A 27,044-nucleotide genomic window follows, 5' to 3' on the forward strand; every position below is an offset into this window, starting at 1 on the left:
CACTAAATTGTGCCACTAGAATTATGATGAATATTATTATCACTTCTATTTCAGCTATGGGTTGCATATCAGTGATAGAATAGACTAAGATGTTTCCATGGTTTCACAATGACAAAACAATATTTTTTTAGATTTTACCTTTTGATCATTCCTTGTGTCAGTCTTAAGGGGGAAGTTCACCCTGAAGAAAACTTTGTTGCAAAAATAGCAGAAAAAATAGTAAAAAATATTGGTGAAGGTTTGAGGAAAATCCGTAAAAGAGTAAGAAAGTTATTAGAGCTCAAAGTTTTGGATTTGTGACGTCATAAACGAGCAGCTGCCCCATGTGTTATGTAATATAAAATGCATGAATTTCAAATTTTGCATGGTTTCTGATGACTTAATTTTGTTTTCTATTCATGATTGGATGTGAAATGATTTGTCTATTGATATACAAAAGGTACAGTGAAAACCATTTTCAATTTTCTTAGAAAATGACATTTCATTGATTTTTTACCATTCGCTATGTAGAAATGCTGCTCGCATATGACGTCACAAATCAAATAATTGAAATTCTAATAACTTTTTAATTACTTGATGAATTTTTCTCAAACCCTCAGCAATATTTTTTATTATTTTTTCTGCTATTTGTACAATAAAGTTTTTGTCAGGGTGAACTTCCCTTGCATTTGGTCAGCTTTTGTTTGTTTACACATCAAATATTCATTTAAATTCTCGGTACACAAATGATACCCCAGTGGTTACTTTGTATATATTATTCCCTGGGGTAAAGGGTGGCAGAATTTGAATGATTAGGTTTTGTAAATAAATTTTGGGGTGTGGGGAAGCTATATATTGAGTATGTCAATCAACAGAACCGTATTTGATCTGTGAGGGGGGGGGTCATTCCTCTGTCCAAAACCGATGCCGAAAGATTCACTGAAATTCCTAGAGTGTAAACAGAATTGCAACTTGTTTTGAACACAAGGATTTGTTCAAAAGAATGCGAAAGATTGTAGTTTGGTCACATAATTGCTATGAAGCCCTTATGGAAATGATATCTTCAGTATGTCACATTTTCCCAAGTGTGTTTGCTAATCATGATTTTAAGAACTAGGTAATAAACTTTGTGTTGAACGAATGCAATGCATGTTTTATTTCTTCGCAAGATTACACTGTACATGAAAACAGTTCAGTAAGGTATTTGAAACAAAAACATTAACCCCCCCCAAAAAAAAGAATATACATATGAAGTGCATGATAACTCGACTGTTCTCTATATGCACTTCACAATTTTGATGGAAAATATGCTGAATTGAATATTCTTCCTGAAAGACACAACAAAAAGTGGCCGAGACTTTTTCAGAGTGCCATAGAATCACACCCCCTTCTCTGTACGAACGAACCCCCCTATCATTTCCAGACATACAGAATCCACTGACCATCAATAACCCCCAGTTCAATCAAACATCAACAAGCCCCTTTCCCTTCTTGCCCCCCTCGGGGGTGCATCCCCAATCGGACGTGACCCCAAGAAGTGACCGAATTCTGGCACTTCTTTGACGTAATACCTAGCGCACAGGTGACACTCCATGAATTAGTCTCATTTTACAGACCCTTTGAAACTTTAATTCTAAGAAGATTCAACTTTATTGATATTATATGCAGTGATTATAAAATACAAAGGTTATTCTTTCTTGCCATTTTAAGAAAGGTACAAGTAATTACATGTAGAGTCAAAGTGATACCACAAATTTATCCAAAGCTATGAAACAAACCTGTCTATTTTGATGATTGTGAGGTGCATACCTGTAAGTACATATGAAGTTAAAATGGTGCCACTTATTTGTATATTTTAATTTCTATGAAGCAAGTCTATCTGAATAATTTACATAATTCACTCAGCGATTTATTTATTATACTGGGTCTATTCTCTTGAGAATTCACTTTTGACTGAAATGTCTATGCCAACTGTAGAACCTAATTATTCACATATTTATTTGTGAAGATTAGAACGTTTCTAGTTATTTTGAAGAAAAAAAGTTCATACATAATAATCAGAATGCACTTGATATTTTAAAAATGCAGTCTGTTGTGCAGACTACATTCTCTTTGACCTGTAGAGGCGTAAATATTCATATCTGAATGGTACGCGCCTTAAAACCCAAGATAACAACAGCAATAACAACATGTTGTTCTAAAGCTTTTGGCAACAAGGTCTGTATTAACAGACTACGTACTTGTCATAGGATTGGTTACTTCATGACGTAGATGATGTTGACATCATTGACGAGTTCAGTGACTGATATGATTTATAGGAGAAGGTCAAGTGTCCTGAAGTTTTTAACCTATCAAGGAATCATTTTTTTTCTTTTAGTTATTAGTTGTTTTGGGCTTTGGTATTGGTTTCTTAGTAGTATGACTTAAAATTCATGTAGATTTTTAACAGTCATTTTAAAAGGAAATATTGATATGTAGCATCCTTCATTCTATAGACCCCATCCCCCCCAAAAATAGGAAAAAAAGGGTGTAGGGTGTTGTATAGGTGAGATCTATTCCGCAATTAAACAAAAAGTAAACATGTTCTCTAGCAGCATATCTCTCTCTTTTAAGGAAAGTAAATGAAATACTCGTAGAGTAATAGAATTTGGAATATCGTTTGATTTTTTTGAGGCAGGCCTAAAAAAAAGTAAGTCTTGAAAAAGAATGAATAAATACCGAATCTGAAGAAGATGTATTGACAAGTATTGTCCTGAAAGAAAATCTCAATAGAAATAAGTCTTGAAATAAAAAAAGAATTAATGCATAACCTGAAGAAGATGTATTGTATTGAGAAGCATTGTCTTGAAAAAAGATCTATGTAAATGTCTATTTCTCTCATTGCATTTGGCTTGTTCTTGCTCCTCCAAAAGGCAGATAGTCCAAAAGTGCAATCATTTAATTCCATTTGTTTCAAGCATTATAAAATACAAGATTACGTAAAAAAGATATTTCACCGTACAATGAAATAATGGCGAAAGACCCTAGATTAAGTAGTGATCACCTTTTTCAATATTAGCAGCGCCCTCTTACAAGAAAATAAACAAATACAGTGAAAGAAACCAGATACACAACTCACACTCAAATATACACATTACAATATAGCAAAATACACAACCCACACTCAAATATACACATTTCAATATATTTTTTGATGTGTGGAATTAACTATAAATGAAACTTGTTCCTAGCATTTGACAGGAGGCCCTTTGCATAAAGCAACTACAAGGATGTCCTTCTTATAGCTGTTGCACCAAGATCATGACAAGTCATAATTGAGATTTACTGGTAGGCAGTAAGAACTGTTGTATAAGAAGGAAAATAAAGATGGAAGTTTCCGATATTTAGATAAGTAATGCAGTAATATGGATAGACAGTAAAACAAACTTTCTCGGGCATAATATTGCTTTTAACCTTTAGGGATTAATCTGGGCCCCGCAACACAAAAGTTAGTGGTTAATCGCTAAGGCGTAGTTCAAATAAAAAAATGCCCATCCTAGAAATTTCTCCAACCATTTGTGTATTCTCAGAGGATTCCCTGAATGATTGCCTAATTGTACATATCATCTGATAGTATTGCCCCCAAAATACAGTGCTTTAGCATAAAATATTTGAAAATGCCATCTAGGGTCAGTTATATATACTAGTTAGTAGAGGATGTCTTTTCATGAAATGCCGCAATAGAATTACGGCGGAAATGAGATTAGATTATAGATTACAATATACAGTGATAGCAGTGTTAAACCTAGGTTAAGCAGTTGTAAATGATATGTCAGCTACCATCTCAAAGCTTTCACCCGCTCCACAGGTGCTGGTAGCACTTGTTTACTCTTTCACTGATATCATTCTTAAAGACGACGTTAGTGACAACTTGTCTCCCACGTCTGCTTACATTGATGGTCCTGATTGATGTCAACAAAATAAAGGGCCAAAACAAACACCCTCAAACACAATAAAAAATAAACCAAGTAGAACATGATCTGAAAAAAGACAAAAATACCCCATATAGGGAGCTTACAATTGAAACATGACAAACCAAAAAATGAAATAAAAATGATGAATGTATCTGCTATTGTTTGTTTTTGAGCAATGCAAATGCCCTTAAAAAGAGGTCCTATCACTAATCCCTGTGGTACCCAAATTCTCACAATATTTGTAATCACACTCTACCCAGGTGAGATTAAATTATGCAGTGTTAGAAGACCTTTTCAAGTAATTCACAAGGTCTTGGGTTTGTTACAAGAATAGCAAGAAAAAATGGGAATAGATATTTTTGATGCAAATTGACAAACTATATGTCCCCCCAAAAGAAGCAAAGAAAGGAAATCAACATGTAACATTAAAGATAAAATCAATGCTAAATATGAAGTGTCTCTCTTTATTTTACTTCAAGTCAGTATTTTCTGTTTCAAGAAGTAGACTGTAAACAATATATTGCAAATTTACAAGTAATACAAAATACAATGGATATGGAAATTTAGTTGAAATCAGCTTAAAGTTTTGTGTAATGCCCTTTATGTAAGAGGATGAATATTTAAACAAATATCAAAATATGAGAACTCAAGGTGTCTTTAAAACAAGATTTCTAGCAGTGATACTTCCATGAGAAGAATAGGGAATAAGATGTTTTAGCATGTTTGAATATGACTGTGGAGGTGATAGAATACATGAATGAAAAGAAAATAATAATGCATGATTGACAATTTTTACAGAATCAACTTACCAAGGTTTCAAATTAAATGTTTCAATTTCTCTAGTTTCAGTTTTGTTACTTTGTTTGATAATTTTGATATTATTTCCTTTAGCCTAACATTTTATTTCCATTGAATTTTTGTTTTAATATTTGTTCTATATTTTTCTATTTGTTTTTATTTGTTTGAAAAAAAAAGAATAAGGTAACTACAATTTCATTACACTTAACTGATATAGAATAGAAACTGCTTTCATAGTGGTGGCTCTATTAGAATTCTATTCCTAATTTTCAATGCAAAAATAACCACTCTATGGAGAGCTTTTTCAAAACTTTTTATATTTACTTTGTATATATTGGGAATACTAACATAATGCAATAGTTCTCTATATATCTCCAAATATATGTAGTTTGTTTTATAAGACACCTGCTTTGCATAACTTCTTGCTTATTTGAAATATATTTCTGTCTTTCGACTTTTTAGAAAAAAATTGTAGCACCTAGTTATTAGAAAGGACTTAGCTGCTTTCCCATTATCTTTCTCAGCTCAGTTTATTTCCCCAGATTACTTGCACAGTAAAAAGCATGAAAAGAAATTTTTAGATGTTCTTTGAAAGTAATCTCTCATGGAGAAATTAGATTTTTAGTTAAAATTAAATAACATATATAATGTAATCTTGATATATACAGCATTTTCATTTTTCGACAGTAATATGTGAAATTGTATAAACCTTACAGAAATTGAACTATACCGTGATCGTTGTAAAAGAGCGAAAGTCGAATCCCTTTCGAATTTATTTTCAATTGTGCATTTTGCAGGAAATATCGTCTTTTGAAGAGTACCTCTATTTTTATCTGTAATTGAATTTGCAATGAAGATGCAATTAGGGTGCTGTTTCATTGGCCTTTTTGAGATTTCATTTCTATAGTCATAAACTTTTTTTGAAAAGTAGAATGCTGTGGTGAATTAGCAACAATTAACTCGGAAGTGAAGACGTCCTCAGATCAGTTTAATTTTTCATAAGACAGTCCATAAGTTACGACTTACGAGTGACTTTGAAAATGACTGGTGACCATTTATTGTGGTAAATGATACACACCAGATTTCCATTGGTGTTGATTTAATTCCAAAGAAAGGGTCACCATTCATTTGTAATATTTTTCGTAAAGTGGCTTGTAACTTCTGAACAGCTTTATGAAACTGTCACCCACCAGGAATTAATATAAAGAGATGGGTATTTGTGAATCTGAAGTTAAATACTTTAGAGGGAAGATCGGGATAGTACCGCAATGTCGAGCAAATTTCGGTTTATGTTAACATCCTTAATGATCTCCCTTTTTTCTTCAAATCCTTAATCTTGAAATATACTTTCTTGACTTAACTGTTTCCCTCTTTACATGACACTAAATAATTGAATCTTCTGCATGTTTAGATTAGTAAAAAAATGTACTGGTTGATAACTGCAATCTTGGGAGTTTCTGGGGAAACTAATTGGAAATGTCTTTTATTGAATTATAATATATTACATTTATATATACTTATATCATTATATGTTATTTACTCGATCTTGAAAAACTGATAAAAGCATGAAAATTTGTAACATTAAAGTTACAATCTAATTTGTGTAATTTAATATAGCTCTAAAGTTATTGAAAAATGTACAAAAGTTTAAATAAATGAATTTTAAGGATCAATTGTCTGTATTAATGAAAGAGGGCACTGGTCTTATTTCTAATCCATATTACATTACCTGTTAAGCTAGGCATGTAACATTGAGACATACAAACATATTTGCAATTAATTGTATTTTTGAATGACTTGTCTTGGCTATCAATAGCATGTATGGGAGTTAGTGGCTGAACAGTGTATTACACTTCTTGCACCTAATTCAATCACCTTTATTTTCTCAAAACAACTTCTTGTTGATGATGAGATAGTAACTCAATGACATTTTCCCTTCTTTATCTTCCTTTGTCTTCCTCATATCACACGTACACATCCCTAACTTATTGGCATTCTTCAATTAAAACTTTATTTCATTTTCCTATCTTTGTTACCCTCTTCCTTTTCTCTCTCTGTCTCTCTCACTCTTTCTCTCTTTTTCTCACTCCCTTTCCCTCTCTATTAAATTTATCTTTCCCATGCTTCAACTACCTCCTCTTTTCTTTCCTCTCTCCTTTCTCCTCTCTGTCTTTCTGTCTCATCTTTTTCTCAAGCTGTACATTTCTCTTTTTTCTTTTTTTTTTCTCATTTCATCTCTCCTTTTCTCACATCTCCTTCCAGTTACTCTCATCTGTTTCTTCCCCCTGAACTTGCCCTCCCCCCAACCACCTCAATTCTCAACATATTTTTTCTCTGTTTTTAAGCTTACTGTAATTCTATTTTGAATCTCTGCATATAGCAATCTCACTCTGTTGTCATTTTGTGTAATAGTGGTCTTGTGTAATTAATAGTAGATGTCTTTAGTATATCTTTTGCATGTACAGTGTAGTAGTAAAGCAGTATTTATGTGTTTATAAATCTAAATATATCTTCAATTGTATTATTTGATACATACATTTTAGGTATTGAAACAATAATAAATCAATATTATGAAAGACTGTAGATCTGGGGAGCGTTTCATCAATATTTTCATCCGACAAGTTGTCAGATCTGACATCTTTCCATGATTTTGATTGGCTGAGAGGCACTGTTCCTATGGTAACTGTCGGATAAAATGAGACTTGTCGGATAAAACGTCCGACAAGTCCTTTCATGAAACACTCCCCAGAATTTGCATCAATCATAATTATTGATGATGAATCACTCTGGTTGTACCAAGCAAACCATTTGTTTCAGAACACTGTAGCATGTTTGTCTTGTTTACATGTACCTAATTTTTCAGGCCTGAAAATTGCTATGAAGATGAATAGTGAAAGAGAAAGAAAAAGTTAATGGACGATATTTATTAAGAGTTACAATAATTTATTTTGTGCTGAATGTCAGTGTCAACAGAGGATGTGACAAAATATCCATAACAATTATTGACTGCTCTCATTAAAGATTGATTGCATACTCAACCTGATCGACTACTAAATCTGATTGCATTCTCAATCTGATAGTATTTTATTTTTGATAACATACTCAATCTGATTGTATTTTCAATTTTAGATTTTAAACTCAATTTTGTAAGGGGGGGGGGACAATCAGAAATTTGCTTTATATTTTGTCCAAGTATGGTGCAACATTTCAAAGAGATTTATTTTCCCTCTCTCCTTAGTGATGTTGATATGGATGGACAGACTGTTGCAGCTGTATTATCACCATCTCAAGCCAGTTCATCATCAAGTCTATCAACAAAGTAAGTAGTTGTGACTTCACAAAGACATCTTAAGAATATTTATCAGTGGCCTTTGAGGTCCAGATGGGTGTTTCATAAAGCTGTTCGTAAAGTTACGAACAACTTTACGCACGACTGGGACATGTTTTTAGGTCAAATATCAATTACACAGGTATATCATTAAGCGCTAGAAGGGATCACCAGTCGTGCGTAAAGTCATTTGTATCTTACGAACAGCTTTATGAAACACCCGTCTGGTCTTTATTCAGAAGCTTACTAGGTGAACATTCTTGTAGACTGCACATTCAATATAGTTTAGATAATAGACTAGGGAATCGTTGCAGAAAGAATTGAGTTCAAATGCATTCAAGAAAATTGAACACAACTTGAGTTTCAACCAATAAAACCTGTGTATTAGGGACTTGCGCTTGATATATCAGTTGCGTTAAGATCCAAATCTTTCTGCGACAGACCCCAGGACCCTTAAATAGTAGACTCCTCATAGAAGTCAGGTCATGCCATGTCCATCACTAGAAAATTTATCTAAAGCTGTTGAGAAATCTCGGTCTAATAGACCTACTATTAATAATATCGATGGGGCCAACATTTCTTTGTTTTCTGTTTCTTAGTCGAAGTCAGGACTCGCCGAGGACATCATTAGAACATCTATCGCGAGCCGTTGAGGAGGACGATTCAGACATTGAAGCCGAAGCGAACACACCTAACTGGCAGAAGATGATTGACAAAGATATCGTTAGGAAACTCAAACCAAAGGAAGTAAAACGGCAAGAGGTCATCAATGGTAAGTCTTGGGCCTTTGGTGTTATGGTCCTAACTATCCCCTTATAATCAGAGGGTTGCTTGTTTGGATCCCACCCCCACTTAATGTCCTTGGCAAGGCATCAAGAAACATTTTGCCACTCCTCGCCCAGGTGTTGAATGGGAATCTGGTAGGATGTGAAAGCTAATGAAGTACATGTAAGCCTATCATTGGAGTTGGAACTCTTTTTGGTTGAATGACGATCTGAATGTGTGCTCAAACAGCATGCAAAGGAATCCCCAGAAAAAAACATGTGCCAAAGGATTATGTTAAAAATGTGTAATTGCAGATAAACCAAGCATTTCATTCCATTCAGATGTTGGTTCCATTTGCTAGCAGTAGTAATACATTGTCCCACATGTGCTTATCTGTGTTCTTTTTGCAAGCAGTAATAATACATTGTCCCACTTATGCATATCTGTGTTGGAGATCTTCAGTGTGGTCATTTTCAAGTTTAGATTTCTTGATTTCACAAAGTTGATTTTATGTAGAATAAACCGGATCTAGATCTGTCACGATATGGTGATGATTAACATTGATCTTAAAGTCCTTTTCATGAAAGAAGTGTTTGCTATAACTACTTTCATTTACCTTTGATATCTTGCTGTATCCTTTTTTTTTCCTGATAGAACTTTTCCACACTGAAAAGACCCATGTCAGAAGTCTGAAGGTTCTAAGAAAGGTCTTCTACTTACCCATGTTAGACCAGGAGATCGTAGGTCTGACGAGAGAAACAATCAACTTCATCTTCCCAAATATCGATGAAATGATTGAAATTCATGGGACCCTAAATAACGCCATGAAGCGGGAAAAGAGAACGTCGCATATTATCCAAGAAGTCAGCCAGATACTTTTGGAAAGGGTATGTTATATTTAGAGAAATTATATATGGATTTCAAAATATGACTAGTCATACAAGCTTTAGTGTGCCCAGGCATCTCAATTTTTTTTAAGCAAAAGTTGCACAAGACTTGAAAGAAAATAGTCGTTGAAAAAAAAAATCTGCATCCTTCTCACATTCTATTGCAAAAATAGCTTGAATATGACAAGCTCATATTAGAATATTTCTAATCCCGATTTTCCTTTGTCTTTTTTCTCATTAGTTTAATGGTGAGGCAGGGGAGACGATGAAGAGAGTGTGTGCCGTGTTTTGTCAGAACCAGAGTATAGCCATGGAGCATCTCAAGAAACTCGTTAAGAAGGAGAAGGAGAAAGAAAAGGACAAGAAGGAGGGGTCCTTATCAAGGTTCATGGATGTGAGTTTAGAAAATTTCTTCTCTTCTTTGAAAATCAATAATTTGCGATTAATTTATCCTTTATTTCATCAAACATGATTACATACATTTACATTTCATCTGGACTTCAGGAATCTCCAAAGAAGTGGAGGGATCAGTTAAGAGAGAAATTAGTGAGGTTATTTTTCATCATGGTATTGTGGCATTGAGCCTGTCATGGGGGTTTAATATTCAATGAGATAAGCACCAATTTTGATGTCATGATTATTAATTTTTTTTTAATGTGTCCACCAGAAAGCCACAATGCGTCACTTGTATGTAACAGTTTGCCAAGTACATTGTCATAGCAACACGTGTATGCTTTTATAAAGGAAATGCAACAAATACCCTTAAGCGTTTATTGCCATTTTAGTCACCTGGTCTATGCAGTTTGTGCATCCTGCTATGTAAGGCATGCTTACATAATATCTTGCTTTGAAATCTGCCTATCATATAATGAAAGAAAGGAAAGGTCAATTGTACAAACTTGCCCAAGAGGTAACAATAAACTGGCTTATTGGTCAACTTCTTCCCGGCAATAACAGCATACGATGAATATGAATTAAAATTAAAGCCATCACATAATAGGTGATTTCAAGCTGAGATTTGCTTCTAAGGTTATTGTGAAGTTGTTATCGTTAATACTATAATCATGAACTGGTGGCTAAAACCAAGCATTTCCAGATTTCCACAGAATTCTACAAGATTTTTAGGTCAATATTTTTAAACTCTACATGTATATTCATAGATACTTTTGTATAATAATGATAAAGATTCTGCGCTGATACCACATATTAATCACTAAAAATTAGCTTTTTATATATATTTCTAAACATTTTCGATATGATTTTTTAATATTTTTTTTGTTACAGGAAGCCGAGGGGAATCCATTATGTAGGAGATTACCACTGCCAGGCATTGTTGCTACCGGATACCAAAGATTAACCAAATATCCTCTACTCATAGAAAATCTACTCAAATACACACCTCGTAAGTATCCCCTTATGCAGTCCTAGATGTTTGTTTTGACCCTAACGAGGCTGGAGTATTTTGCGAGAACATATTTGTATTAAAAGTGTTTTGTCAAGCAACTTTTGGCCAGACATGCACTTGCAAAATTATGGGCATCTTTAACATGTTGGGGTAATTATACTTCCGTTGGTTCTCCATTTGATTAAAAGTCCTTCTTTGATCATAAGTTGGTAGTCTGTTTGGGCAGTAACGAGAATTTTGAAACAGTGGGTGTTGCATTGTGTTCAGCATTGGGTTGACAATTCGTAGGTGTTTCCAGACATGGGAGTTTTCCTGTCTTGCTCAGCAGTTGGAAATCAGGTACAAGCATAGAGATATGACACATCTATCCTGCTATGTCATCTGCATTTTTGTTTCATGTTCCCTTTTTCTTTGCTAGAATTACTTGCACCTTTTCCAAGATTTGCTGTTACTCTTTTACTTGACAGCAAAAAGTCCAGAGTACGAGCGACTCGGACGCGCCTTAGACAAAAGCAAGGAGATCTTGTCGTACGTCAACCAAGCAGTGAAGGAGAGTGAGAACAGGTTCCGTCTTGTGGACTACGACTCGAGGATGGATAGGACGCCACTGGACAAGTCCAACAATCCTCTTGTCACGGATTACAAGAACTTCAGCCTGGCGCAGTATAAGATGATCCATGATGGCGTCTTGACATGGAAAGTCAATAGGAATAAAAGCATAGGTAAGGGGATGGCTGGATGAATTGATAGATTGAGGAGGTGAGGTATCCTGGGTTCTGGCTTTTGTGGTGATGTAGGATGGAGTTTGTGCTTTGTTGTCTACCGGGAAGGTAGATTGAGGTGATCTGTAGGTTCTTTAATGTTGATGATTGTGGTGGTGGTGGTGGCGGTGGCGATGGCGGTGATGTTGATGATGATGAAGATGATGATGATGATGATGGAGGCAATGATGATGATGATTGGGATGATAATGGTGGTGATGATGATAATGGTGATGATTATGATAAAGATGATGATGATAATGGTGATGATGATAGTGATGATGATGATGGTGATGGTGAGATGATGATGACGATGATGATGGTGATGATGATAATGATGATGATGAGATGATGATGATGAGATGATGATGATGATGATGAGATGATGATGATGGTGATGGTGATGTGATGTTGGTGATAGTGATGATGATGATGGTGATGATTGGGATGAAAGTTTTTATGATGATGGTGATAATGATGATAATGGTGACAATTATAGTGATGACGATGATGATGATAATGAAGACGATGGCGGATCTGGTTGTGATGATGATGATGGTGTTGGTGGTGAAAGATATCATAATGATGATTTGATCATGTAGTTTGCTAATGATAAAGAAGATGACAACATCAACGAAGAGTGGTTCCAAAGAAAAGCTATGTCTCACATATAAACCTCCCATCCTCCCATTCTTCCCAATACAGAGGTCCAAGTGTTATTACTGGAAGAGTTGATAGTACTTCTATCAAAGCAGGATGAGAAGCTGGTCCTGAAACTCCATTCAACAACAAACCAAGCAAGGGAAGAGTTGAAGACGCACAGTCCCATCATCAAACTCAGCACAGTTTTATGCAGGCCAGTAGCTACAAGTGAGTAGTTTTCAGGGTTCCCACAGTCATGGAAATCCTGGAAAACTTTGTGGTCATGGAAAGTCAGGGAATTTTGAAAATTAATAATAATAATATAGGATATTTATATTGCGCACATTTCCACCTTGTTAGGTGCTCAAGGCGCTCCTATATTACCCGGCTAAGCTAGGCGTTCATAGCGCACACGGCTTCATAAGGAATTACTTCCTACCGGTACCCATTTACCTCACCTGGGTCGAGTGCAGCACATCGTGGATCAGTTTCTTGCTGAAGGAAATTACGCCATGGCTGGGATTCGAACCCACGACCCTCTGTTTCAAAGTCCGAAGACTAATCCACTGGGCCACAACGCTCCACTAATTTGTGAAAAATCATGGAAAAGTTGTGGAATTGCATTTACCTCTTGGGTATGGCAGCTTCCCAGTTTGCCGTGTTTGCAAATCTCGTACTATGTGATAATACTCAGCTATTATAATTGGGGTTCATGAATTCCATTTTCCCAGTTTTGTGACATTATCCCAAATTCTACATAACTCCGGGACGTCATGGGAAGTCACGGAAAGCAACAATTTAGTCATGGAAAAGTCATGGAATTCTGTTTTTAAATTTTGGTGGGAACCATGCTTTTACTTTTAATTCATTTTTATTTTCATTCTGGATCTGATCCTCCAGGTTTAGCTTCTTGCAGTGTACTTTTGTCCAAATTTTCAAAATACCAAGTAGAATTTATAATGGGCACGTGGCATGAGTGTAAGGGGCTGCAATATGGAATTTTTCAGTTTTTGCCATGATTTAAAGAGGGATGGAACCTGATACCGATGATTTACACTGGGGGACAGCGAAAATGCCCTTGTTGATACCTTAATGGCAGTGCGTCGACTGTTAAATGAATCCCTCTTTTGATAGACTGTCCCACAAAGACATAAACCTCTACCTTTTTTATTCTGTTATATGTTTCTTTCTCCACACCCTGTTTTAAAAAATATAATTACACGTTCTTAATATATTTTCTTTTTTGCTTTCCTCCAGATAAAAAAGCCTTCTTTCTTGTCAGTACCTCGTCTGCGGCTGGTCCTCAGATCTACGAGCTCTGTACAAACTCCTCCCAGGAGAGACAATCCTGGATGGATGTCATCCACACCACGCAGGAGACCGAAAGGAAGCAGTCCAAGGGAGGGCGTCGTAACGCAAGGATAACGCCCAATCCTAGGCCTCTACCGCCAGAACTACATCCTGTGTATGAGGAGACCTCAAAGCCGTAAGTACATGGATCCGTGTGTGTGTAATTGAGTTTTATCAGACGTCTACATGTATTAATGAGATTTTTGTGGGCGGGGCAGTTCAGGAAAAGACATAGAAATCTGTTTTGCATATGCAAGAGAGCTTACTGTGCAAACAACTGAGTACAAATGAAATCTACATGTAGTAGAACCCAGTAAAATCCAGTTTAATCCAGTTTGATCCAGTGTAGTCTAGTGAAGTCCAGTGATGTAATCATGGTCCTTTTTTCTCTTTACAGTGCAGAGAAGCCTGAAATAAATGACCCACCTGAAGTGGTCAACAATGTGGTCATTGCTCCCCAACCAGAAGTGGTCACTCTGAACAACAGCTCAGGTCAGTATTACCATGGTGTCAGCTTTGACTCTAAAGTTTGGTATGATCTGATGAAAAATTTTGATTGGTCTGAAGTAAAATTTCCAAATTTCAAGTAAGCATAGTACTTTCCATGTATTTAAAATGGAAACATTTTGACATGTTAAATTTTCCCCCTTTTTTTTTTAGAAAGCAGTCATGTGCACATCATTATAATGTGACATGGAAATGAGAGGCCAAATGACGTCACACACTGTCTTTTCAATTTTATGAAATGGACAATTCCCCCTTTCCTCAGTATCTGTATCTTTCATAATGAGAGAAACCCTTGATTGGATCACACTAAGTTAAGATAATGGCCATCTCACAAGAATAAATTGAACTACTTGTAACATAACAGAAAAATATTGAAGTCTAGAAAGATGTTCATATAGTAAAGACACATTGTATGTTTTGTTAGATTATGCCAATCTGACCTGGGGTTGTTTCACAAAGATTTAAGTATGACTTAGAGTCGCACTTAAATGTCTAGTTGCGCGCAGTATAAAAGGCATGACAGCATTGGTCAGATCATGCCAAGAGGACGCGCACTACTGCGTATTGATCAATAAGATTGGGCATTGCATATCATGTACGCGTCGACATTAAAGTGCGACCTAAGTCATACTTAAATCTTTGTGAAACACCCCCCTGATAACTTATCTGTTTTGCCTCTAATAGATACCAAATCAGATTCTGAATCAACTGAGGATATCAGGACTGCTCTAGAAAAATCAATAAATCAGGTGAGAAATTAATTCAAATTAACGCTTTCCATTAAGAGATTTTGTGCCGGTGGGTTTTGGACTTGGTACAAATGACTCTTGTCTTCAAATGCTTAGTTTGTATCTACAAACTTTCTTATTAACAGCCAACATGTTTTCAGATCCTGAAGAGAGTTTTTTTGGTTAATGAAGTAAGTCCTAATGACAAGAAATATTTTTTGACTCTTTGATGATCTTCCTGTATGAAACCCTGAATAAAACTGAGTTTATGTGTACCTCCTTACTTCCTCATGTGTGGAGGCCTTATGCACTTGTCAGTGCCTCCACAGTTGAGAGCCAGTTTCTTCTGTTCTGAGCAAGTGTTCCCAGCCCATTTCAGGTTTAGTTTATTGGCTTCATCTTTTCAATATTTTTCCGCAGTGTCCCATTCAGTCTTCATCTCTATCTTGGTGCAGTCTTTTTTATTTGTAGCATTTGTAGCCGTCTTATCTTCAAATTCCTGTGGAATTAACTCTTACTTTTTTTTCTCTCAATCTTTGTTTTTGTGTTTTTATATCCAGGTACCTGGTGAGGAAGCCTCTATCTCAGAGAGACTTCAAAGTTCACTTCACATTGTTAATAGATCAATACCAGTACTAGGTGAGTGTTCTTTTGGGAGGGAGGTGAATGAAAGCCTGCAATGATAAATGAATAATATTAGTTACATTTATATAGTGCTTCGTATTTTGTGTTTCTAAGCGCTATATTTTGTAATTATTATCCTGGTCATAGGATCCGTCACTGTTTCACACATAAAGTGCACCATCTCCTCTCCTTGGGGAGCATCAAGGCCGGCAATCATTTTTTACCAGTGCATACATGCCAATTTAATCACATTGGCGATCACATCCTTCCAGGCACCCATTTAACATCGGGGTTGAGATGACAAATGTGAATAAGTGCCTTGCCAAAGGACAGTAGCGCCACGGCCATGTGGGATTCAAACCCGCGACCCTTAGTTTAAGAGTCAAGGACCTTAACTACTACACCACATCAGCTCCAAAATACTTTGTGGTCACTTAGTGTGAAACCTTCATCAATAGTGTTTGATCACTTCATTCCATTACTGTAATAAATGCATAACACTTAACACGTTTAACACTTCACACATTTATCACTATGTATCTGATTTTTTTTACCTTTTTGTTCAGATGAAGCTGTTGGGGAGTCAACAGAGAATGTACTCCTAGTGAAGGCCCTGAACCTATTATCAAAGCAACTTGCTGAACTCAACGTAAGTAGTTACCCATCCAGTTTCAATTCAAAGGACATGAATAAATGGAGGAAAATAAAAGTGTTTAACATTATTTTAGATGTTGTAAAGAAAAGTGTGCGTAGATGCTTGGCTGAATTTGTGATCAGATCCCGGGATCTGGAAATGGGTGGCATAAGAGAAAAATGAAAGACCATAAATGACATGGAAAGATATGGTGAAGAAGGAAAGAGGTAAGGTTCATCTGAACAATGAGATGCTCAAGGTGGAAAGAAGTGGAAAGACGGAGGGCCATCATGTCTCAAGAGACGGTGAAAATGAGGGGAAGGAAGAGTAAAAATTCTTGGAAGAGAAAATTCTCAAGTTTTCAGGGATTTTCATACAATGTTTACTATGAATTATCATATCCTACATATCTTTGATGTTTTTCTTTAAAACAGGAGAAGCGTCATTTAGAGGAACTTGAAATGAAGAAGCTGAAGGAGGAGAACAGCAACTTACAGTCAGATTACGATGAATTGAAAGCTGAAAGGAGACAGTTAACAGGAGAACTAACAGTCATGAAACATGAACTGGGTAACCTGCAACCCGACCCTCTCCAGAATAACCCTGGATCCGTAGACTCTATCCCAAATACTGTCGATGAGGACAGACTAATGACTGACAAGCAACGGAATCGCCAATCTTACTCTGGCGATTCGAGTGCTACCGAGTCAGAGGATTCTAAAACGGTTGAGTCGTCGGACCCGGAGGAAGCGACGGTTGTTGTGGATGATGAGAATAAGAGTTTAAATGAGCAGGATTCCGATGTTCCGGTGACGCCCAACGAGATGGTACAGCCGGAGATCTTCCATGCGGACACTCAGTTAGTGAAACCGGTAGTGAATGAGCAGCTCCTGGAGTTGCAGTCTGCCGCTGGGTTACCCAGTGAAAGAACTGAAAACGAGGAGTCAGCGGTGTGTGTACCGGAGGCCTTAGTCACTGAGGATATTGCAAATGGACTTGAGGAACTCAAGATCAGCGAATCAAATCAAGACTATGAAAATGGTAACGAGAAGGTGGGTGTTGGGGTGGAGGATGAATGTGCCGAGGAGGAGAATAATGTGGACGCGGTCGGAGATGAAGCAAATTCTGAAGTGCAAAAATTAAACGCAGCAGTAGACGTTAACAGTAACCCTAATGTAAGTACTGAGTCAGTCAGCCAAGATGATACGATAAGTGAAGAAGGTGAGACTGAGAACGCACCAGTGACTGTCGATGCTGACACTAAGGATTCATCATTAGGTGATGCTGATCTTACAACTCAAGAATTTGAAGCATCTGATGAACACCAGACCCTTGATGAGTTAGTATCTTCCACCAAAGAGGAGCCAGACTCCCACCCGTGCCTGATTGAAGTTGTGGACAATGATATCCCCAACGCTGAAGACATTGTCTCAAGCGTAGAGGAAAAGACCCAAGACAACGTTGAGCTTACCCCAGAGGAAGAGCAAAAGCTACAGACCATCAAGTCGGATGTAATCCCGACAACAGTCTTGACGACGGTCCCGGAGCAGACGCAGCTGGACAGTAGGGAAGGTGGTAGCCGACCGGTTAGCCTTATCTCAGAAGACTCCGCATCTTCGGACGTTCTTATCAGCGGATCAACGGAGGAGATTGAAGACACCACTGATGCAGGCAGACCGGGAGACAGGAATTCACAAGGTTTGTATTGATAAGGAAACATCAATTCCTGCATGATTAGGGCTTATTGTTTGCTGCTTGTAAATTCATTCCCGATATAGATATATATTTCTACAGGTATCCATGACGTCTGCTCCTGCGACAATCGCTTCCTCTGTAAACACACAGATATTCAGCCAAACACGACCTTAGCTTATTCTTACATGATTGATTCTGAATGGAGAACCCTGCCACAGCCCTAACCGTTTATCTTCATATACTTGGAGCAATTGTCGCGTGAGCAAATGTCGTGTCGCCATCTACAGAGCAGAAAGCTCTTCAGCATAGTCATGTGGTTCTTGGATAGGTTTCATTGTGTAAAGTTCATGTCATTAATCTAGATAGGTTGTGGTAGGATCTAATTATTCAGCAGAAAACTGACTATTCAACAAAATTGTATTCTTAATATCATGGTCCATGGTTTACATACAGGTGTAATAGTGATTATAAATAGTTATCTATAGTGCATTCCGGCAGTATATGATTAGATCAAGTTGTAATGAATATGCTTTTGAAAGCATTTTTCTTACGTTTCCTACTATCACTATGGTTTTGATGAATTTATTAGCATACAGTTCTTGCTCTGAAAATTGCAATTCAGAATGTTGGAACATTTTGAATTGCCTTCATACCTTTGCTTGAAATGTTAAATTATGACAGGTTCAGATGATGTCTCTAACGATAACGAGAAGCATTGTATGTTATCATAGATTTACTGTGAGTTAAACTTTAAACTGAGCAACCCTTATTCTTGGTTTCTGAGGGAAGCGGAGTATCATATCAATCTACATACATGCATTATTACTATCGGTATTCTTGTGCACTTTCTTAGGAATTTAACATTGAAGGACTAATATCATGGAGGCTTTTTAATGATTGATATTAAATGTGAATGTTACATGTATGTGTGTAATCACAAGAAGTATATGATGTAAAAAAGCATGTTATGTAACATTTATTTAAGGACTCCTGGTACTCATGATAACCCTATTCCAACTTATTTTAGACATCTGAGCAAATGCTTAACTTTTTTATTGTTTTATTCATGTGAAAATTAAGAATTTTTAAAGTGTGGATTCCTGCACTCGTAAACAAATATCTTGAAAAAACAATTCTTATTTTATTATGCATTAAGCTTCAAACAAAGACCTTTAACTCAACTGATGGCAGTTTTAGCTTTTGTTTTAATGATGCTACATTGGTTCTAAAGCACTCCTTGCTTTAGTGAGAGAGCAACTAATGCATGTATGTGTCACAAGTGATCCAACATTTTATCAGCAAAACAGTGCTTTTCATAAAAAAAATAACATACTAAGAAGCAGCAGTGCACACAATCTGTACTACACCAGTAGGGCATCATGTTAAAAGTGCTAGCATTTTCATCATTGTACTATTTTTTAAGTATTATCTTGATGCACTGAGCTATTGACTCAATCCCCAGTATGGGAAACATATATTATGTTCCTTTTTCAAAAAACAGTCATTAAAAAGTAAGAAAACAATAAAAAACTTTGCTTTACATCAATTCATTCAATTAATTTTTTTAGAGAAAGGCAAGTTAATTTATATTTGCTGAATGTTAGGAAATTGCATATTCTCTGTTGGAAGAAGAGATGGTTTGTAGTCGATTTATTTGACGAATGCAAGTCAAATTTTAGCAGTCACATTATATTCACTAGATCTTTGTAACACAGTTACCAGGCATAAGTAGGACTTTGCTCATTGAAGTACCTGTAGGCTTTACGTTGAACTGATTGAAATATTAATATCACTTCAAGAGACCCAAGTGAGCTTGATGAACATACTTCAAATTTTCCAACTTTTTTACATTGCCTTTTTTATATCTGATATGCTGGCTTGCTTTGTGCTGAACGCCATGTCTTTTATTTCCCTCTTAATATTGAGACGTATATTTATTTGTTTTTGTCTTTTTTCCCCTTGAAACTCCTTTTTTTTTCTCAGGAGGCCTTCTTGCTCGTGCTAAACGTGTATTCCAAGAATGGGTCTAACGGCTGCATTTCACTTGCTTTATGCCCATGCCATGCAGTATGTTAAGTCTCCCTATTGGTTGTTTGTAGTCTTCTGCAGTTCTGTCATTATTTCCTCTGTCCTTGCTCCACAATTCATCCCTTCCTTTCTTTCCTAACTCCTTTCATGTTTTGTGAGCATTTTTTGTTAAAGGGTGATACCATACTTGTTCATTTAGGAAGTCCTACTCAATTCCAGGTAAACTTAAAGTCAACCTGCCCATGTCAAAGCAATTCTAGACCATACATTTATGATCTAAACATTTATTGTATACCTCTTATGAATCAAAATTTCTCCTGTCAATTTTGATGGTCACAAAAGATTTGACTTAATAGGCAAAGGTACATGTAATTAGTTTTATATTTTATTTTTTGTTCAGTTGTAGAGCTTCTTAAATTACATCAGGATAAAATCTTTGAACCCTTCTTGGTTACAATATTATACACATAATACAGGGTTTCTATAAACCCCCCATACAGAGTTATCTCTGTCTAGGGCTTAAAGAGAAATGCCAGTAGTTGCAGTAAACACTGATTTCATGAGAAAGTCTGTAAAACCAGGCTTAATTGTCAGTATATCATCAAGGATCTAGATCTGGTACAGTCACATTAACTGCGAAATCTTGAAATCTATGCTGAAAAATATTCCAACTGAAGATCACCAACACAGATAAGCGCACGTGGGACAGTGTATTATTATTGCTTTGAATGTCGTGCTCGACGCTTGACCCGAATCCTGTGCTTATTTGCTGATTTCTCAGCAATTACACAATTTCTTTTAGAATCCTTTGGCACATATTCTTTAATTATAGAAACAGACACTTTGGTGGTCATTTCATTGGATTCTGTACGAACTCATTTTGATATCGTTACCAAAACTGGCATTTACCTTTGAGAGGTTGATTTCATTTTCATAATCTAAAGTAAATGTGTCACACAAAGCAATGTATGCCAAGATTATTTATAGGCTTGTAGGGATGAAATAAAACAAATATCAGAGAAACAAATACATTTAGGAAAGTTCAGGATTCTTTTATTCAGAAGTGCGGTGCTTTTGATGTTTTTTAATACCCCTACCCCATTTTTTTCGTTTGCTTGTCTTCTCTGAGGGTTATACCCCAGTCACATTTTCTCTGCGGTGGCTGTACGGCAAGTCGAAAATGGCCGTTTTAACAGTTTTCGTACCAGTTACACATAGGTGGTTTGAATAAAATGAATTAAACAGCCATTTTCGACTCGCTGTACTGCAGCCGAAGGGAAATGTGACTGTATCGTTAGTTTGTTTAGATCAGATGATATATTAAGATTTGTCAAAAGTCTAACCAGTGTCTTTTCATTAGGAATCTTGCATTCATTATTGTCTTGTGATGAAATGTGAGCATTTTGCAATGAAAAGATGCTGCATGTTTCCTGCAAGAAAGATGTGGCTATGAAATTTGATAAGATGCCTCAGAGACCCCCCCCCCCCCCCCCGGCTTTCCTATGCAAAATCAATGCCTCTTTTCACATCACATTTGCATTCGTGAACCAATTGAGTATTACAGTTATCAAGTCGTAACATACATGTACATATGCAAAGTAATTGGCATTTCAATACATCAGTATTCATCATAATTTCAGAAATATAGTACACAGTACTTCATGTGTAATACTCCATACATTGTATACACCTGTTCATTTTCATGTATTATCTACATGTACTACATACAAACCGTCGTATCACTCATTTGGACAAAATTTCATTAAAATCATGTGAAAGTTCAAAAGGGGGAAAATTGTTTATTAATATCTGCCATTAAATGGAAAAAAAAAATATAAATCTTGCAAATTTTTGAATTGGCAATGCAATCAAAATTTCAATGAAGTGTTTTTTTCAAATACAAATTTTCTGATTTAATAAAAAACTACATTAGGCATTTAAAAAAAATCTCAGTATTTTCCTTACATAAACTTTAAGTGCATAGCAGTGAAAGAAAATGCTTAGTTTAATGAATTAATTAATTGCTCTTTACTGTCTCTTGCAGTGCTTTTTGTAGTTGTTAAAATTTTCTTTCCCTTCTCTTTGGTGTTTAAAAATAGTGTCTCAATTTTTTGTCTTTTATTAACTTTCAAGCTTGCATCTGCTTTATTGTGCCCTTTTTCATAAATTATAACAGGTGCACTCTAACAGTGACTTTTTTTTCAATATGTCTTGAATTTAATGTTTAATGCTGGCTCTAACAAACTTTTTCTAAATGATGATTTTGATGTGAAATGAAAAAAGGGGTCCTCTTTTAAGTTTCTTAGAATGCAAATATAAGACTCAATTCCTAACGTACAGCCTTTAATCAAATTTGTCACAATTCATTGGAAAGTAATTTGAAAGAGCTTTGTAGTGCTAAATACAGATAAATCCTTAGTGTTTATGTGACCTTGATAAACATTTAGTGACAATACCATTCATAAAACTTTAAATCAGTGTCATCTGTTCTGAGTGGACAATATCAGGGAGATATTATTCGGTGAAGATGAAAGAAAAAGACTGAATAATAAAGAGACATATCCAAAACATTGGGAATTAACATTTGCAGAAACACTTTGTGTTGTCCCCAACATCTCTTTCAATGTAGTGTTGTGTATTGCAGTGATGCTGTCGGTTTCTTAATATCATCCATAATTCCAAAACCTTATTAACACTTTAATATTCTTAAAGTACATGTAAATAAAACTGAAATGGCTCTTTTATTAAAATATTTTGTTTGATTGGTTTTTGCCAAAATATTTTTATATAGCCAAGTATTAGTCTTGTGCTGTTATTCTCTCTATCTCTCTGGTTTAGTTTAGAAGTCTGTCGACTGTTAAAAATCTCAATGGACTGGGCCCATTGCATAAAACTTTTTACCTGAGAAAACTCAGGTTGTTTTTACCGGAGTTTTTGCCCTGTGCTAAAGTCAATGGCAGAAATCAGACTAACCTTAGTTTTCAGTTTTTACCAGAGTTTTCTCAGGTAAAAAGTTTTATGCAATAGGCTGCAGGTTTTCTATAAATAATGCAATCTATTCTAATGTTTGTGCACTCCAATCCTGAATATTTTGCTTATAAATAACAAAAATAACAAATCTCCCCCCATACTCTCCAAAGACTCTTTTAAGACATGGAAAGAATAGGTCTCTCTCTGCTGTTTTACTTGGTTCTATCTATAACACAATTAAAAGGAATTCTCTGTTTCATTCTTTTCACTACACGTTTGAGAACGATGGTGCATGGTAGTACTTCATTAATAATATGATTATCCAACACATTTCATTTTCTATGGTAAACCCCCTGTGTGATAAGGGAGTTAGAAGACTTAGTTCCAGGTTCCTGTTTCATAAACACTTGTTACAATAACAAATGTAATATTTCTATAAAAAAACACTATCAGCCAATCATACTGAAAGTTTTCAGTAGCTTTTAACTGTTATTGCAAATTTGTTATTATAGCAAGTTTTATGAAACCGACCCCTGCTGTGTTTTAAGCAAGACTCTATTTCCATCATTTGGTTTGAGGTGGTTTCTCTAATATCTTTGGTTCTCTGGTGTTTCTGCTTTTCAAACATACATGTGTATGTTGGGGAGCATTTCATGATGTGATTTTTCAGTAAAAAAATTACAGTAAAAAAAACACACATCTGATAAAAGCTACTGAAATCCTTATATCTCAATGGTTGGGAGCAAATTGTCAGTGTATTAAAAAAAATCACTAAAATATGCATCGTGAAAGATCCCCAAGTTTACCATGTCACATTTCAATATTCTTAGATTCTGAAGAATATAACTCTTCTGTTTCCTAACTTTTTTCACTTCGTATTCATGATGGTATGAGAAACATTAACATTTTGATTATATTCCCTCATTCATTATCACATTGTATTTTAGTATAGATTTTCAATTTGTGTGTGTTTTGATGTTCAGTTGATTCCTTTCTTAAAGGGCAAGTTCACCCTGAAGAAAACTTTGTTGTAAAAATAGCAGAAAAAAAGTAATAAATATTGGTGAAGGTTTGAGGAAAATCCGTTAAAGAGTAAGAAAGTTATTAGAGTTCAAAATTTTGGATTTGTGACGTCATAAACGAGCAGCTGCCCCATGTGTTATGTAATATAAAATGCATGAATTTCAAATTTTGTATGGTTCCTGATGATTTTGTTTTCTTTTCATGATCGGGTGTGAAATGATTTGTCTATTGAAAAACAAAAGTTTCAGTGAAAACCATTTTCAATTTTCTGAGAAAATGACATTTCATTGATTTTTTACCATTCGCTATGTAGGAATGCTGCTCGCATATGACGTCACAAATCAAATAATTGAAATTCTAATAACTTTTTAATTATTTGATGATTTTTCTCAAACCTTCGGCAATATTTTAAAGTATTTTTTCTGCTATTTTTACAATAAAGTTTTTGTCAGGGTGAACTTCCCCTTTAATGGTCATTCAGTGTAATACCATGTAGCCTAATTTCTTATAAATCAATATTTCAATAACTTATAGTTCACAAAGATCTGATCTTAAATAAACTGATATCGTTCACAAATTTTTTATTTAAAAGACAGGTCTTTATGCTATTGCATAATTCATGGTGCCTTTAAATGTGCACTTGAAGAGATGGGTTTTCCATTCAATGCTGTTGTTAGTATTTCCATTTATGCTGTCGTAAAATTGATGATATATTTTGAAAAAAAAAAACCTTTGTTAGGGCCTATACAAATATTTATTGTGTACATATCTTTATTGAATGATTATGTAATTTTTTCTTTTTTTTCTTTCCTTTTGTCCATCTTCCCAGGTCAAAGGTCGTCAATCATTGAGGAAACCGAAGCAGAGATGGTCTGAATGAGATCTGGTAGCTAGTTTCTCTGCCATGGACATCAAACGAGGGTCGGACTGATAAAAGCAAACTTCAGCTCCCTCCATGAGTTTGCTCCTAGGGATAGAGACTCACCCAGTAGGGGGAAAAACATCTGAATCCTCTACATTGGATGTGCTGAATTATAGCCTCCTATAGATAGGCAGGTCCAGCCATGGACACATTTGTTTTATCTCATATGATTCTATGCTTGTGATTGATTAGCAAGAGTACAATTGTTCATTAAAGAGGAGATTCAGAATTGATTTTGGACTTGATGATCAGGGGCCCATTGCAGAAAGAGTTGCGTTTAAACACAAGCCAAAAAATCAATTGTAAGTTCCAAATGCGCGCTGTTGATTGGTTGAAAATCAAGTTGCTCATGATTTTTAAAGTTGTGATTGATTGCAACTCTTTCTGCAACGGGCCTCACGTCCAGTTGAGTACACCATCAGTTCTATCTATTTTGAAGTGTTTGACATGGGGTAGATTGATAAGCCCGAAGACAGTAGAAGGAATGATGTTTAGCATTCTAGAGGAAAGAGAGCAAGACTTGGTCCTTCATGGAAAAAAGTCTTGCTAAGGAGATATCAAGAGTGCATTTCACAATGATTTTCACTGCAGCTACTGAAATCTTGCAATCTTGTTAGCCGAGTGCAAATAAGTCGGGGCAAATTACTGACAAAAACTCTTCATGAAATGCTTCTCAAGTTTATCATGTGATCTTGATGGCTCATGGAGTGACGGTCTTGTCTAGGAAGATGAAATATCTATCAGTCACACAACCCGGTGTGACAGAACCTTGTACATCTCTGGACCAAAGCTGTGAAATAGCCTACCCCAATGTATCAGGAGAGCAGAGGCCCAATCACTGGTTGAGTCTTACCTGAAGACCTTTCTGTTCCCCACTCCAACATTATGGCAAGAATAACTCAATTGTAGCATTACCAGGACAGTATTTGAACTGAATGATGATCCTAAGCACTGTTTGAAGACATTGAAATTTGTGAGATATTTCCTATTTTTGAGCAAGCGCCATGAGCGCCCAGCTGAGGTGGATACCGGCGCTATACTAGAAGAATCATTATCATCAAATATCCAATGCTCAACAGGTAATCCAGCATTAGGTTCCTAATGCTATCAGGTTTGCAAGGGGAGAAACTGATTGGACTGGGTTGAATGATCATCGGGAGAACATAACTTGTACGAGTCGACCAGGGAGAAATGTTCTATCTTTTCCTTAGCCATGTCTCTCATCTGATCAGAAGTAATCTCATTTAGAGTCCAAGTGCGTGGTTCTTGCCCCCAAACTCCCTTGGGTTTGTTTAAGGGTATAAGGTAGTCAGTTATACCCACCACATGATACACAATCTGACTTAGATGGAGATAAACAGATTCCTGAATGATTCCCTATCTCTTTCAAACTCCATCTTTCTGAGAAACCAGGGGCCCGTTGCACAAAGAGTTGCAATCATTCGCAACTCTAAAAACGTGCGCAACTTGATTTTCAGCCAATCAACAACGCACGTTTTTGACTTGCGTTTGATTTTTTTGACTTGCTTGAATGCAACTCTTTTTGCAACGGGCCACTGGAGAGCATTTCTAATTCAAACTCGGTTTATTTCCCCCAGTATGAAATATAGGGAGCCTTCCATGAAATGAGTATACTAGTCATTGATTTTCACTGATAATTTGTTATGAGCTACTAAATCCTTGCATCTGATTGGTTTAGAGCAAACATGCTGGTGAAAGTCACTGACTTTGTTTGATGAAATGCTCCCCAATTGTCCAAGGATTTCGTAGCATTGGCCGATCTTAAGCTACAGTCTAATTGGTGCTCCTAAGATCTTAGTTCTAAGTGCACTTGTTGTGAATGGAATACAGAGGGCTATTCTCAAATGATTTTTTTATTGTGATGTACTACATGTTTAAGAGCATTTGGGACTTTAATCTTGCTCAAGTGTTCTTTGGTGTTTGATGTTATGAACTGAAATCATGTTCTTTTGTTCTTGGGGATGGTCATAAAAGTATTTGTATGTTGCCCATGACTTTGTGAATGACTATGTACTTGTGCTGAA

The 27,044-nt window shown here is 35.9% G+C and overlaps 1 protein-coding gene across 11 annotated transcripts in view; it reads left to right on the forward strand.

The window, feature by feature from the left end:
- LOC121420408 (rho guanine nucleotide exchange factor 12-like) overlaps positions 1-25,325 on the forward strand; it is a 101,506-nt gene extending 76,181 nt beyond the window's left edge. For 7 of the 11 annotated variants that reach the window (XM_041615026.1, XM_041615033.1, XM_041615034.1 and 4 more), the window contains 16 exons: positions 4,908-4,913; positions 7,969-8,049; positions 8,658-8,830; positions 9,478-9,710; positions 9,952-10,104; positions 10,995-11,112; positions 11,583-11,837; positions 12,582-12,746; positions 13,776-14,004; positions 14,266-14,360; positions 15,060-15,124; positions 15,664-15,742; positions 16,294-16,376; positions 16,796-18,059; positions 18,738-18,794; positions 24,907-25,325. In XM_041615026.1, coding sequence (XP_041470960.1) covers positions 4,908-4,913; positions 7,969-8,049; positions 8,658-8,830; positions 9,478-9,710; positions 9,952-10,104; positions 10,995-11,112; positions 11,583-11,837; positions 12,582-12,746; positions 13,776-14,004; positions 14,266-14,360; positions 15,060-15,124; positions 15,664-15,742; positions 16,294-16,376; positions 16,796-18,059; positions 18,738-18,787 — 3,049 coding nt within the window. In that variant the 3' untranslated portion in view covers positions 18,788-18,794; positions 24,907-25,325. Of the gene's footprint in view, positions 1-4,907; positions 4,914-7,968; positions 8,050-8,657; positions 8,831-9,477; positions 9,711-9,951; positions 10,105-10,994; positions 11,113-11,582; positions 11,838-12,581; positions 12,747-13,775; positions 14,005-14,265; positions 14,361-15,059; positions 15,125-15,663; positions 15,743-16,293; positions 16,377-16,795; positions 18,060-18,737; positions 18,795-20,039; positions 20,124-24,906 lie in introns of all 11 variants that reach the window. The other 4 variants (XM_041615029.1, XM_041615032.1, XM_041615027.1 and 1 more) reach the window with 3 other exon arrangements.
- The last annotated feature ends 1,719 nt before the right edge of the window (positions 25,326-27,044 follow it).

Source organism: Lytechinus variegatus, chromosome 8 (genome assembly GCF_018143015.1).
Source record: "Lytechinus variegatus isolate NC3 chromosome 8, Lvar_3.0, whole genome shotgun sequence".
In the NCBI taxonomy this organism is placed as follows: Eukaryota; Metazoa; Echinodermata; class Echinoidea; order Temnopleuroida; family Toxopneustidae; genus Lytechinus; species Lytechinus variegatus.